This window comes from Myxocyprinus asiaticus, chromosome 16 (assembly GCF_019703515.2).
Source record: "Myxocyprinus asiaticus isolate MX2 ecotype Aquarium Trade chromosome 16, UBuf_Myxa_2, whole genome shotgun sequence".
In the NCBI taxonomy this organism is placed as follows: domain Eukaryota; kingdom Metazoa; phylum Chordata; class Actinopteri; order Cypriniformes; family Catostomidae; genus Myxocyprinus; species Myxocyprinus asiaticus.
This window is the reverse complement of record NC_059359.1, coordinates 1993324-2009186: the sequence shown is the minus strand read 5'-3', so window position 1 is coordinate 2009186 and position 15863 is coordinate 1993324. Positions and strand designations below refer to the sequence as shown.

The 15863-nt window shown below is 37.5% G+C and overlaps 1 protein-coding gene across 5 annotated transcripts in view; it reads left to right on the top strand.

Moving 5' to 3' along the window:
- The window catches only part of kif13a (kinesin family member 13A), a 116767-nt gene that overhangs the window by 47728 nt on the left and 53176 nt on the right, over positions 1-15863 (top strand). For all 5 annotated transcript variants that reach the window (XM_051720170.1, XM_051720167.1, XM_051720168.1 and 2 more), the window contains exons 5-13: positions 868-960; positions 3869-4049; positions 7159-7246; positions 7487-7621; positions 10410-10522; positions 10842-10953; positions 12331-12543; positions 12743-12853; positions 12946-13080. In XM_051720170.1, the coding sequence (XP_051576130.1) occupies positions 868-960; positions 3869-4049; positions 7159-7246; positions 7487-7621; positions 10410-10522; positions 10842-10953; positions 12331-12543; positions 12743-12853; positions 12946-13080 (1181 nt within the window). The remainder of the gene's footprint in view (positions 1-867; positions 961-3868; positions 4050-7158; positions 7247-7486; positions 7622-10409; positions 10523-10841; positions 10954-12330; positions 12544-12742; positions 12854-12945; positions 13081-15863) is intronic.

The window sequence follows — 15863 nt, the reverse complement described above, 5'->3', positions numbered from 1 at the left end:
ATATTAAATTTTTGGCTCAAGTTTTTGTGTGATTTTTCAGCAGTTTCTTAGGTTGAGAGTCTCAGAATGTATCATCATTTATATCATAAAAATGTGAAAAGTTTTCTTTACGATGATACCAAACACTCGACTCTCCTTTTTTTTTAAGCCTTTAATTTTGGGTATGCCACTGAAACAGGAAATCTTTAACTACACCTTCAGAGCTTAAAGGGTTAAATGCTTGTCATTTGCAATGGGCAAATTTCCAAATTATCATTATTTATTTATTTATTTATTTTTCGCTCTATAAGGGCACTGCAGTTGTTCCAAAGCGTGCAAAAGAATCCCTTTTTCAAGATGACATATGCACTGAGCTGCACTGGTGCAATCTTGTCTTGAAAGGGTCTGCATGCAAACGCTCAAGGTCTGGCTTTATTTAGCTCTTTACACAGCTGGCTGATTCACCACGGACATTAGAATGTGGAGATTTGTGCATCTCAGCTTCACCGGAGCATGAACGCACCACCCTGTGTGATCGCGCAGGCCCATTCTTGCATTCACAACACTGATTTCAGGGGTTTTCATGGGAGCGCTCAAGGGATTTCTCTTGAAACGTGAGGAAAGGAGAAATTTGGGAATTCCTTTGTGACCTATTTTTGTTCCAAATGTGCTTACAGTGTTAACGGACAGCGTTTTTTGGTTGAATGCTCCTCTGAGAGGGAACGTTCACCTAAAAATAAAAACTGTCATCACATACTGCGTGAGAAGGTGCATTTCTCAAGTTTTGGACACAGAATGTGTTTCTTTGCCCACCGCTTCTGACTGAGATCCAGCTGCGAGCGCATTGTAATGTCGTGATAGTCACAGCTGCATTTATTTGTTTTGCAGGTCAAGAGGTCGTGTTCAAGTGCCTTGGGGAGGGCATACTCGACAACGCGTTTCAAGGGTACAACGCCTGCATTTTTGCCTATGGACAAACAGGTACGGAAAGGCGTAAGAATCAGTGAATCAGTCACACCTCCTCTGAGAACACCTTAAGGAAACAAATAAATGTGTTTTTGTGCTTTTGGCTGGCATTGACATCCGTTATGCTGAATGTCATTTATCGTCAAAAGATTACTTGTGATTACACAAAAAACCCTGCAAGATATCAACCAGTGCCGACAACATAACACACAATTATATTTATTTTTCACACACTAAAAGCACAGAATAAGGAAATTTCATATTTTAACATGGTTGTAGACAGTGCCGAAAACATGTCAAAGATCATCAATCAAAAATTAAAAGAAATAAGAAAGGTTTTCTTGTCATTTTTCTTGTAATTCCCATTTTTCTCATGAATATTGGCTCTCGTTTCTTTCTTATGATGAACACAAATGAAAATGTTTAGAAGAATATTTCAGCTCTGTGGGTAAATACAATGCAAGTGAATGGTGACCAGAAATGTGAAGCTCCTAAAAGCACATAAAAGCAGCATAAAAGTAATCCTCTAATATGGTCGGTTTTTACTGTAAAATTACTTTAATACTGTAATACAGTGATTTTTTAAGCAGTACAAAAAATACTACCATGATACATAAAAACTTAAAAAAAGATGAATAATTTAAATATATATATAGGTGCATCTCAATAAATTAGAATGTCATGGAAAAGTTCATTTATTTCAGTAATTCAACTCAAATTGTGAAACTCGTGTATTAAATAAATTCAATGCACACAGACTGAAGTAGTTTAAGTCTTTGGTTCTTTTAATTGTGATGATTTTGGCTCACATTTAACAAAAACCCACCAATTCACCATCTCAACAAATTAGAATACATCATAAGACCAATAAAAAAAACATTTTTAGTGAATTGTTGGCCTTCTGGAAAGTATGTTCATTTACTGTATATGTACTCAATACTTGGTAGGGGCTCCTTTTGCTTTAATTACTGCCTCAATTCGGCGTGGCATGGAGGTGATCAGTTTGTGGCACTGCTGAGGTGGTATGGAAGCCCAGGTTTCTTTGACAGTGGCCTTCAGCTCATCTGCATTTTTTGGTCTCTTGTTTCTCATTTTCCTCTTGACAATACCCCATAGATTCTCTATGGGGTTCAGGTCTGGTGAGTTTGCTGGCCAGTCAAGCACACCAACACCATGGTCATTTAACCAACTTTTGGTGCTTTTGGCAGTGTGGGCAGGTGCCAAATCCTGCTGGAAAATGAAATCAGCATCTTTAAAAAGCTGGTCAGCAGAAGGAAGCATGAAGTGCTTTCTTGGTAAACGGGTGCAGTGACTTTGGTTTTCAAAAAACACAATGGACCAACACCAGCAGATGACATTGCACCCCAAATCATCACAGACTGTGGAAACTTAACACTGGACTTCAAGCAACTTGGGCTATGAGCTTCTCCACCCTTCCTCCAGACTCTAGGACCTTGGTTTCCAAATGAAATACAAAACTTGCTCTCATCTGAAAAGAGGACTTTGGACCACTGGGCAACAGTCCAGTTCTTCTTCTCCTTAGCCCAGGTAAGATGCCTCTGACATTGTCTGTGGTTCAGGAGTGGCTTAACAAGAGGAATACAACAACTGTAGCCAAATTCCTTGACATGTCTGTGTGTGGTGGCTCTTGATGCCTTGACCCCAGCCTCAGTCCATTTCTTGTGAAGTTCACCCAAATTCTTGAATCGATTTTGCTTGACAATCCTCATAAGGCTGCGGTTCTCTCGGTTGGTTGTGCATCTTTTTCTTCCACACTTTTTCCTTCCACTCAACTTTCTGTTAACATGCTTGGATACAGCACTCTGTGAACAGCCAGCTTCTTTGGCAATGAATGTTTGTGGCTTACCCTCCTTGTGAAGGGTGTCAATGATTGTCTTCTGGACAACTGTCAGATCAGCAGTCTTCCCCATGATTGTGTAGCCTAGTGAACCAAACTGAGAGACCATTTTGAAGGCTCAGGAAACCTTTGCAGGTGTTTTGAGTTGATTAGCTGATTGGCATGTCACCATATTCTAATTTGTTGAGATAGTGAATTGGTGGGTTTTTGTTAAATGTGAGCCAAAATCATCACAATTAAAAGAACCAAAGACTTAAACTACTTCAGTCTGTGTGCATTGAATTTATTTAATACACGAGTTTCACAATTTGAGTTGAATTACTGAAATAAATGAACTTTTCCACGACATTCTAATTTATTGAGATGCACCTGTATATATATATATATATATATATATATATATATATAATTTTTTTTACGCAAAAAATTGAATTACAAAATTAAATATTATTTACTTATTAAAAAATGTAAATTATAAATATCTTAAACATTTTATTATGATTTTTTTGTATTAATATACCATTATTTTTCCCCATTACAGTAATGAGAATGAGGTTTTTTTCTATTACAGTGTTGAGAATTAAGGGAAAAATGTTCTTAATTTTCATGAAAATAAATTCACAGTGAAAGTCTTAATGTTTATAAAAAAATAGGTTTAATTTTCTCACTTGAAATCTTGTTTACAATCTCATTCGTGAAATCATGAAGTTTCAACCTGATATTTTCATGTTAAGTTTTTTGAGTTATTAAAAGGTGCTTGTGTTCTCTTAGACAAAACATCAGATTTAAAGTTCATTAAATCTTTCTGGCTACTCCTGGAACAGGAAGTTTCTGTGTTTGCAATTACACTGTTGAATCGCTCACGTCTCGTCTTTTCCTCCATACAGACACACCGCATTATCTCTTTCCTCGCACTTCCTGTTCTAGTTCCAATGTTTTATCATTCAGTTCAGCCTTTACTTGATGGCTGACCTGTATGAACATGTCTGCTGTAAGATAACATCACCCTTTTAAGATGTCTTCTGACCTTTGACGTGCTGTTGGTGGCCTGCTCTTGTCTGGCAGGCTCCGGGAAATCGTTCTCCATGATGGGGAACGGCGATCAGCCAGGACTCATCCCGAGACTGTGCTGCTCGCTGTTTGAGAGGGTCTCCAGAGAGGAGAACGAGGCTCATTCCTTCAAGGTGGAGGTCTCGTACATGGAGATCTACAATGAGAAAGTCAGAGACCTGCTGGATCCCAAAGGGTGAGCAGAGACATGCTTTGGAAGACACTATGGAACCGTTGGTCCGATTGACTTGAAATTCTGCATGCAGCGTCTTTGTCCAAGGTGCTATCATGGTATATGAGGACAGTCTCATATCTTATAAAACATGGCCGCCATCGACTTTCATCCCCTATTAGATGAGTTTAACAAAGGCCAATCGGAATGAAACATGGTTGACCTATTTGACTCTTGACCCTAGAGGTCTATGCAAAATGTAAAAAAACACTGGCCACTGTGAGGCGCTCTTGCGTTTTACATGCGTTGTGTATTCTGTGGTGTTTTTCCACACAGACATGTTATTCATATAATTTGATAGATCTCATTCTGAACTTTGCCTCAAGAACCAGTGGTGTCAATCAAATCGTTTTTTAAATATTTGAGATTATTTAAAAAACTAATTTTGCAAACTAGTACTAGGTTTTTCCCTCGACATCAACAAATCCTGTACAGGAAGTTGTTGTGGACAGCCTAGATCAATAACTATCAAAAAAAAAAAAAAAAAAAGTGAGCTTTTTATTTGGTATGGCTATAAAAGGGTAATTTAAAAATACGGGTGTGGCCTAGTTCACCCAAAAATCCTGTAACTCCTAAACGATTAATCCGATTTTCATCAAATTTAGTACACATATGCGAAATGTGATTCTGAAGAAGCGTGCAGAATTGGATGGAGATCTGACAAAAGGTGGCGCTAAAACAGTCAGGAATGTTAAAAAAAGCCATATTTACAGTGATGGCCAAAAATATTGGTATCCTTGATAAATATGAGCAAAGAAGGCTGTAAAAAATCTGCATTGTTTATCCTTTTGATCTTTCATTAAAAAAAAATCACAAAAATCAAACCTTGAATTGAAGTAAAACAATTGAAACAGGGGAAATATCTCATTATTAATTAAATATTTTTCTCCAAAACACGTTGGCCACAATTATTGGCACCCCTAGAAATTCTTATGAGTAAAATATATCTGAAGTATATTCCCATTCGTATTTTAAAATGTTTTAGTGCACCTGGGTGACTAGGAACATGAAATTGTTCAGCCATGATTTCCTGTTTCACAGGGTTATAAATATAAGGAAACACACAAGCCAAATTCCCTTAATCATCAATCACAGTGGGTTAGACTAAAGAATATAGTTCTGATGTGCGGCAAAAGGTTGTTGAGCTTCACAAAATGGGAAGTGGCTATAAGAAAATAGCTAAAGCATTAAAAATGCCCATTTCCACCATCAGGGCAATAATTAACAAGTTCCAATCAACTGGAGATCTTAAGAATCGGACTGGAAGAGCACATGTGTCTATATTGTCTCCAAGCATGGTGAGGAGGATGATTCGAGTGACCAAAGAATCTCCAAGGATCACAGCTGGAGAATTGCAGGAATTAAATGGGTCTTGGGGTCAGAAAGTCTCCAGAACTACAATCAGACATCACCTACATCACCACAAGTTGTTTCAGAGGGTTTCAAGAAAAAAGCCTCTGCTCTCATCCAACAACAAACTCAAGCGTCTTCAGTTTGCCAGACACTACTTGAACTTCAAATGGGACCGGGTTCTATGGTCAGATGAACAAAACAAATAAAAGAGCTTTTTGGCAGCAAACACCAGAGATGCGTTTGGCACACACAGAGATGAAGAAGTACCCAATGCCCACGGTTAAATGTGGTGCTGGATCTTAAATGTAGTGGGGCTGTTTTTATGCCAGAGGTCCTGGACATCTTGTTCGGATACATGGCATCATGGACTCTATCATATACCAACAGATAAAAAATCTAAACCTGATTGCCTCTTCCAGAAAGCTTACAATGGGCCCTGGTTGGATCTTCCAGCAGGACAATGATCCAAAACAAACATCAAAATCAACATAAAAATGGTTCACTGACCACAAAATCAAGGTTCTGCCATGACCATCCCAGTCCCATGACCTGAATCCTTATAGAAACCTGTGTGGTGAACTGAAGAGGAGAGTCCACCAGCATAGACCTCTGAATTTGAAGGATCTGGAGAGATTCTGTAATGAGGAATGATCACTTGCCAGGTGTTCTCCAGCCTCATTATGCATTACAAGAGAAGTCTCAGAGCTGTTATCTTGGCAAATGGAGGGTGCACAATGTATTGAATAAAAGGGTGCCAATAATTATGGCCAATGCATTTTGTAGAAAAATATTTAATTAATAATGAGATATTTCTCCTGTTTCAATTGTTTTACTTCAATTAAAGGATAGGTTTTGTGATTTTTTTTTTCTTTAAATGAAAGATCAAAAGGGCAAACAATGCAGATTTATTTTCACAGCATTCTATGCTCATGTTTGCCAAGGGTGCCAATATTTTTGGCACAACTGTATATGGTCCTCAACCTGATGGTTTTAAATGTTATGGAACTTTATCTCTATTTTAATATATTTTTACGCATGCACTTAAAGGGCCTCGAATGCTTGAACCTCGTTAATTGCTGCTTGCAGCTATATATATATATATATATATATTTAATTCTTTATTAATAATACATTTTAATAATTATATATTATATATAAATATTATATTATTTATATTGTTACATTTTTTTTAATTTTTAGATTTTTTATAATTTAAAAAAAGATTTATATTGTTGAATTTTTTGTGTACATTTTTTAAAAAACTTTTTAAATCGCTGCTTCCAGCTATATATATATGTTTTTTTTAATTAATCATTTTTAATAATTAACTTTAATATTTTTTTATTATTTATATTGTTGAAGTTTTTTTTGTTTAAATTTTTTTTGTTTTGTTTTTTAAAGTTTTTTTTACTTTTAAATTGCTGTGTTTTGCATACTTTTTTAAAAATTAATTTTATTATTTTATCGTGTTTATTTATGTTTTTAATTTACATTTTTTCATGTTTGGCAAATGAGGGGAGTGTTTGAAACTTGTTTGTAACGCAATACTGTTTGTTGACGCTTGTGGCGCAGAAATTACACACTTCAGCTTTAAACTTAAAAAGACAACACTAGGGAGATTGTGAATCAGTTCTTCCCTAAGTTAAGAAGTATTTAAGGAGCATTAATGATGTTCTAGTGAAGCTGTTCATCTATAATAATGTTTCTTCTCTCCGTACAGGAACAGACAGTCTCTGAAAGTTCGAGAGCATAAAGTTTTGGGTCCGTATGTGGACGGTCTCTCTCAGCTGGCAGTCACAAGCTTCGAGGTGAAACATATTTGATAATGTTTGATACATTCTGCATTGTAACCCTCAAACCTGAAACACACACTTACAAGAGGAACATGTACATTTTTTTACTCAAACTTTGAAAAAAGAATTGTTTATTATTGATTGACAAGGCTGTCAGTAGGATTTTAAAACTAACATGGCTGATGCTTATTTATTTCGAAATGGCCTACTAATCGTCCGAGCTGAAGTGAGTTGTTTAACTTTGATTCATTTCAGGATATTGAATCTCTGATGTCAGAGGGGAATAAATCACGCACAGTTGCAGCCACTAACATGAACGAGGAGAGCAGTCGCTCACATGCGGTCTTCAGTGTCATCGTCACGCAGACGCTCTACGACCTGCGGTCTGGGGTCAGTGATAACCACCTGCCAGTGGCACACAAAAACAACAGATTTCGGTTTGGCACACTCAGAAATGTAGTTGTTTGCACTGTTCGCTTTCAGTCGTGATTAAGTTATTCTGCGAGTAAAAGCGTCCAATTATAGGGTATTTTTCAGATGAAATTAGTAATACTCAGCAGGTCGTGTGATCTCAAGATGGCGGTGCTCATGAATTTTAGAAGTTTAGCAATAAGCAGTCCTGCTTCAGAAGCAACACTGACACATTGTTTTTAATGTTTTTTATTTACTTTTTGTTCTCTTTTTTTTTATTAGCTATATTTGTTAGTTTTATTTTGTTTTTTAGGATTTTGTTATGACTTTAAATGGGGACTTTTTTATTTTTTCAACTGACCTTTTTGTGTTCTTATTTTTCTGCTTTTTAATTTTGGCTTTATTTTTCTTTTTATTATTATTATTATTATTTATTTATTTATTTATTTATTTATTACAATTAAAATGTTTTGTTTAAAATGTTTTAGTTATTTATTTAAAGCTCAGTTTAATTACAGTAGTTTAATTATTTACTTATTTAAAATTACAAATGTAAAAGTTTAGCAAAAAGCAAAAAAAAAAAAAAAAAAAATATTACCTGGAAAAAAATGCACAATGTGAGACTTTTGACTATAAACAAGCCCAAAGTTCACTGGGGACTTTTATTTTAAAATTATTTTAAACATGATTTTCAAAGTTTAGCAATAAGCAATCCTGTTTCAAAAACACTGACACATTGTTTTTAACGTTTTTTTTTTTTTATTTACTCTTTGTTCTCTTTTTTTATTTGCTGTATTTGTACATTTGTTTTGTTTTTTTTGGTAGGATTTTTAATTACTTTTAAAATGTTACTTTTATTGTTTTGACTGACCTTTTTATGTTCTTATTTTTCTGCTTTTTAATTTTGTCTTGAAATTTTATTATTTTTTAACAATTAAATGTTTTTTTAATTGTTAAGACAATTAAGATGTTTTCTTTTTTTTTTTTTTTACTTTTTTTAGATTTCTATTTTCCACCATTTATTAATTTGTTTAATGCTCAATTGATTTAGTTTAATTATTTACTTATTTAAAATTACAAATGTAAAAGTTTAGCAAAAAAAATAATATATATATATATATATATACAGTGACATGCAAAAGTTTGGGCACCCCTGGTCATTTCTGTTGCTGTGAATAGTTAAGTGAGTAGAAGATGAACTGATCTCCAAAAGGCATAAAGTTAAAGATGAAACATTCTTTTCAACATTTTAAACAATATTAGTGTATTATGTTTATTTTGTAAAATTTTAGAGTGAAAAAAGGAAAGGAGCACCATGCAAAAGTTCGGGCACCTCAAGAGATTTGAGCTCTCAGATAACTTTTACTAATGTCTCAGACCTTAATTAGCTTGTTAGGGCTGTGGCTTGTTCACAGTCATCGTTTGGAAAGGCCAGGTGATGCAAATTTTAAAGCTTTATACAGACTCTGACTCCTCAAACCTTGTCCCAACAATCAGCAGCCATGGGCTCCTCTAAGCAGCTGCCTAGCACTCTGAAAATTAAAATAATTGATGCCCACAAAGCAGGAGAAGACTATAAGAAGATAGCAAAGCGTTTCAAGTAGCCGTTTCCTCAGTTTGTTATGTAATTAAGAAATGGCAGTTAACAGGAACGGTGGAGTTCAAGTTGAGGTCTGGAAGACCAAGAAAACTTTCCGAGAGATCTCCTCGTAGGATTGCTAGAAAGGCAAATCAAAACCCCTGTTTGACTGCAAAAGACCTTCAGGAACATTTAGCAGACTCTGGAGTAGTGGTGCACTGTGGCACCTGCACAAATATGACCTTCATGGAAGAGTCATGAGAAGAAAACCTTTCCTGCATCCTCACCACAAAATTCAGCATCAGAAGTTTGCAAATGAACATATGAACAAGACTGATGCATTCTGGAAACAAGTCCTGCAGACTGATGAAGTTAAAATATAACTTTTTGTCTGCAATGAGCAAAGGTATGTTTGGAGAAAAAAGGGTGCAGAATTTCATGAAAAGAACACCTCTCCAACTGTTAAGCACGGGCGTGGATTGATCATGCTTTGGGCTTGTGTTGATGCCAGTGGCACAGGGGAACATTGCACTGGTAGAGGAAAGAATGGATTAAATTAAATACCAGCAAACATCACACCATCTGTAAAAAAAGCTGAAGATGAAAAGAGGATTGCTTCTACAACAGGATAATGATCCTAAACACACCTCAAAATCCACAATGGACGACCTCAAGAGGCGGTTTTGCCATGGTACTCACAATGCCCCGACCTAAACATCATCGAAAATCTGTGGATAGACCTCAAAAGAGCAGTGCATGCAAGACGGCCCAAGAATCTCACAGAACTAGAAGCCTTTTGCAAGGAAGAATGGGCGAAAATCCCCCAAACAAGAATTGAAAGACACTTATCTGGCTACAAAAAGCGTTTACAAGCTGTGATACTTGCCAGGGGGTGTTACTAAGTACTGACCATGCAGGGTGCCCAAACTTTTTCCTATTTTGTTTTTTTTTTTAAACCGTAAAAGATGGAAATAAAAAAAGTAAAATTGCTTAAACTATTAAAGAAATGTGTCATCTTTAACTTTAAGCCTTTTGGAAATCAGGCCATCTTTAACTCGCTTAGATATTCACAGCAACAGAAATTTTGATCAGGGGTGCCCAAACTTGCCACAGTCTATTCAGATAAGAAACTAATTGATGTAGGATGTTGCCATCGTGATATCTTCTTTCATGTGTGTGTTGATGCAGAACTCTGGTGAGAAGGTGAGTAAGATCAGTCTAGTGGATCTGGCCGGCAGTGAGCGAGTGTCCAAGACTGGAGCTGCAGGAGAGAGACTCAAAGAAGGAAGCAACATTAACAAGTAAGATGCCCTCTGATTCTGGATATTATGATGATTTTAAAGTGCTGAAAAGCATGCCATTAGACTAGTTTCACAATCATTCTTTGTCTCGCCACTCGTGAGTATGAGAGCGTTAAAACAGATGTTTTAGTAGCATCTTTGATTGATATTTCATCAATATCAAGATTTAATTTAAGCTATATCACCCAACTCTAATCCAGACCCTTCCTTTTATCAGATAAGAGCAGATTTGTATTATTACTGTGTGTGTGTGTGTGTGTGTGTGTGTGTGTGTGTGTGTGTGTGTGTGTGTGTGTGTGTGTGCGTCATCTCTTCGCAGGTCTTTGACGACTTTGGGTTGCGTGATTTCCGCTCTGGCTGATCAGTCTGCGGGAAAGAGCAAGAATAAGTTTGTGCCGTACAGAGATTCAGTACTGACGTGGCTGCTGAAGGTGAGCAGAGCTGCGCCAGGTGCCATTCGTCCGAGCGTTCATTAAACCGAGAGTGAATTTTGCCGATATGACAACTAAGGTGGTGAAAAAGGCTGATAACCAAGTAATCTGACGTTTTTTCTTTACTGTGACGGGCACAGACATAGAGGCTACAAGAGTCCAAAATAAAATCCATGATGCATTTATTGTGCAACCAAAATCCCAATAATAGCCTGAAAAAATTCAATGCATAACGTGAGACTTTTGACTATAAACAAAACCGTAATTTACAGAGGACTTTTATTTAAAAATGTTGTATACTTGGCTCCGTTACAGTGCTACATTTTTTATCTCCCCTTTTCTTCCCAATGTGGAATGCCCAATTCCCAATGCGCTCTAAGTCCTCGTGGTGGCGTAGTGACTCGCCTCAATCCGGGTGGCGGAGGACGAATCTCAGTTGCCTCCGCGTCTGAGACCGTCAATCCACACATCTTATCACGTGGCTTGTTGAGCGCGTTACCGCGGAGATGTAGCGCATGTGGAGGCTTCACGCTATTCTCTGCTGCATCCACGCACAACTCACCACGCACCCCACCGAGAGCGAGAACCACAATATAGCGACCACGAGGAGGTTACCCCATGTGACTCTACCCTCCCTAGCAACCGGGCCAGTTTGGTTGCTTTGGAGACCTGGCTGGAGTCACTCAGCACACCCTGGATTCAAACTCACGACTCCATGTGTGTTAGTCAGCGTCTTTACTCAATGCACTACCCAGGCCCCCTGCTATATTTTTAAGTATATACCAAATTAAGCTTTTTATAGCCTTCATATTCACCAGATGAAGGATTTTAATTATTATTCACAAGATATGAAGTTGGAGACTCCATATAATCAAATTTTTCAATTGCATGCCCTCAATTTAAATTGGAGCATTTGATTATCTAATCAGAAAAACAAAATATGCATTGAAGTTACATTTTGGATGATAAAAGTGGCGACCACAGAGGAACACGGTGGAATAAACCAAAAACTAACTATCGGCGTAGATATGTGCTGATAACCGATAGATATATGTTCAAACATTCTGTGCAATGCAAATGCAAAACAAATGCAAGTGTGTGTAAAGTTTTGGTGGTAAAACGAGACCAATAAGTCAATAGCACACTGGAACTGGCATCTTACTAGTTGTTACCTAGTAAAGTGGTAAACAGATGCTGCTAGTACTCACGGTGGATTCTCACATTAATGAGACACGCAAACTGTGATTCAGAGCCAAAGGTACAATGGAAACTGAAAGTTGTGGGCGGGAGGGAGGGAGATGTAATCGAACTCTAGAGTGGACCAAGTGTTAAAATTGTACGGCTCATTTGCTAACTTGCCTATCTACCATGATGCAGGACAATCTCGGTGGCAACAGTAAAACGGCTATGATCGCCACCATCAGTCCAGCGGCCGACAACTACGAGGAGACACTGTCGACTCTGCGGTACGCTGACCGAGCGAAGAGAATCGTCAACCACGCCGTGGTGAATGAAGACCCCAACGCTCGCATCATCAGGGAGCTCAGAGAGGAAGTAGAAAAACTGAAGGTGCAGCTGTCACAGGCGGAGGTGAGAATTGTGGGAGTGTCAGGGACAACCAACCAGATTGCAGATTGCACGAGACGGCGCTGAAAAAGCGGTCAAAGATGTCCGTCCTGCACGGACACGTAAATGCATGGAACAGAGCTGATGTTACACATGTGAGGCTATAAATAGAGTGGTATTTTGATATTCATTTGTAACAATATGTTATTGTTGTGTTTGTCAGTCTCTGAAAGCTCCTGAGCTGAAGGAGAAGCTGCAGGAGTCCGAGAAACTTATTCAGGAGATGACAGTGAGCTGGGAGGAGAAACTACGGAAGACAGAGGAGATCGCACAGGTGTTACACACTTTTAGATGAAAGTGAAACATATCGGAGATCTCTGATATTTGATTGACAGCTGAGCTCTGGGTTTTCATTGGTTCCTGCAGGAGCGTCAGAGGCAGCTGGAGAGCATGGGCATCTCTCTTGAGTCTTCAGGGATCAAAGTTGGAGAAGATAAATGCTTCCTGGTCAACCTGAATGCAGATCCTGCTCTAAACGAACTGCTTGTTTATTATCTGAAGGTACATTAATATTAACTAACAGCTGATGTGGTGCTTTTGGTGCATTGGCTATTATATCCATCCCAGAGCTCTGAGCGATGCATGTCAAAGCGCAGCCAGACTCGTCTGCACGCTCAACAACAGGCCTTTGTTTGCCTCCTCCTGTCGGCTTGGCATACCACTGCAGAATTACCATGTTAATGTGAAGGGAACAGTGCAATGTGGGAATTAACGTCCCCCTGTGAGGGAAATGTTTGTTTAACTGAGCCCACATGCATGAAACAATCACACTCCTCTTCACACGCTCCTTTGATGCCTGTGATTTTGTTCCTCCACTGTTATTACTGTCAGCTGATGTAAAGACACTGTGTTTATGAGGTTTACCTTTAAGCTCAGAGGCAAAAGGGGAAATTCACAAAAATGAAATTCACAGGTTGATAGCGCTGTTTATTTGAACGCACTGCCTACATTGCTTTAGCCCCTAATTAGTCAAATCAGGTAATGGCGCAAACACGCCTGAAAAATTTGTGCTGAGAGCAATATTCATCATTGGGGGGACCAAAGGTAAGACTTTAAAAATCTGAAAATTTGCATAAATATCTCTGAAAAATTAAGTTTTCTGTCTGCTCTTTGTGGCAGTTAATAGTAAAATACCAGGCAAATGGCGCTGATGTTTATGAATAAGGCGCAGTTTATAATTATGCCTTATTTGAAAAGAAAGGGGCCGTTCACACCGAACATGTTTTTGAACGTTACGCTGTGTCTTGATGTTTTTCGGTAGTTTTTCTATGTAAACGTCCTTGGCGGTTATCTTTAACCGTTGTGCCTCAACTAGCTGTTTTTTAATTGTTTTTACGTAAACACACTAGACGGACGTCTTTGACCGTTGCGCTGCCTCTTTCTGTTATTTAATTGTTTTTCTACGTAAATTTGCGCTTCACGGACATCTTAAACCGTTGTGCCTCAACTAGCTGTTTTTTAATTGTTTTTACGTAAACACACTAGACGGACGTCTTTGACCGTTGCGCTGCCTCTTTCTGTTATTTAATTGTTTTTCTACGTAAATTTGCGCTTCACGGACATCTTAAACCGTTGTGCCTCAACTAGCTGTTTTTTAATTGTTTTTTCCCCGTAAACGTCCTAGATGGATGTTTTTGACTGTTACGCCACGTCTTGCTGTTTTTCAATAGTTTTTCTATGTACATATGCGCTAGAAAGACGTCTTTTACAGTTGCGCTGTATCTCGCAGTTTTTTGTGCGCTTGACTGAAATCTTAAACCGTTGTGCCTCAACTAGCTGTTTTTAATAGTATTTTTTTAACGTAAATGTACTAGACGGACATCTTGCAATTTTTTATTTGTTTTTCAACATAAACATGCGCTTGACGGACATCTTTAACCGTTGTGCCTCAACTAGCTGTTTTTTAAAAATGTTTTTACGCAAACACGCTAGACGGACGTCTTGCAGTTTTTTTTAGTTTTTCTACATAAACATACGCTTGATGGATATCTTTAACGTTTGTGCCTCAATAGCTGTTTTTTCATTGTTGTTTTGTTTTTTTAACGTAAACATGCTAGACGGATGTCTTTGACCGTTGCGCCACGTCTTTCTGTTCTTTAATTGTTTTTCTACATAAACGTACTTGATGGACATCTATAACCGTTGTGCCTCAACTAGCTGTTTTTAAAAATGTTTTTACGTAAACACGCTAGACGGACGTCTTGCAGTTTTTTTTATTTTTTCTACATAAACATACGCTTGATGGATATCTTTAACGTTTGTGCCTCAATAGCTGTTTTTTCATTGTTTTGTTTTTTTAACGTAAACATGCTAGACGGACGTCTTTGACCGTTGCGCCACGTCTTTCTGTTCTTTAATTGTTTTTCTACATAAACTTGTACTTGACGGACATCTTTAACCGTTGTGCCTCAACTAGCTGTTTTTAAAAATGTTTTTACGTAAACACGCTAGACGGACATCTTGCAGTTTTTTTATTAGTTTTTCTACATAAACATGCGCTTGACGGACATCTTTAACGTTTGTGCCTCAACTAGCTGTTTTTTAATAGTTTTTTTTTTTTTACGTAAACATGCTAGACGGACGTCTTGCAATTTTTTTTATTTGTTTTTCTACATAAACATGCGCTTGACAGACATCTTTTACCGTTGTGCCTCAATAGCTGTTTTTTCATTGTTTTGTTTTTTTAACGTAAACATGCTAGACGGTCGTCTTTGACTGTTGCGCCACGTCTTTCTGTTCTTTAATTGTTTTTCTACATAAACTTGTACTTGACGGACATCTTTAACCGTTGTGCCTCAACTAGCTGTTTTTAAAAATGTGTTTACGTAAACACGCTAGACGGACATCTTGCAGTTTTTTATTAGTTTTTCTACATAAACGTGCTTGACGGACATCTTTAACGTTTGTGCCTCAATAGCTGTTTTTTCATTGTTGTTTAGTTTTTTTTAACGTAAACATGCTAGACGGACGTCTTTGACCGTTGCGCCACGTCTTTCTGTTCTTTAATTGTTTTTCTACATAAACTTGTACTTGACGGACATCTTTAACCGTTGTGCCTCAACTAGCTGTTTTTAAAAATGTTTTTACGTAAACACGCTAGACGGACATCTTGCAGTTTTTTATTAGTTTTTCTACATAAACATGCGCTTGACGGACATCTTTAACGTTTGTGCCTCAACTAGCTGTTTTTTAATAGTTTTTTTTTTTTTACGTAAACATGCTAGACGGACGTCTTGCAATTTTTTTTATTTGTTTTTCTACATAAACATGCGCTTGACAGACAT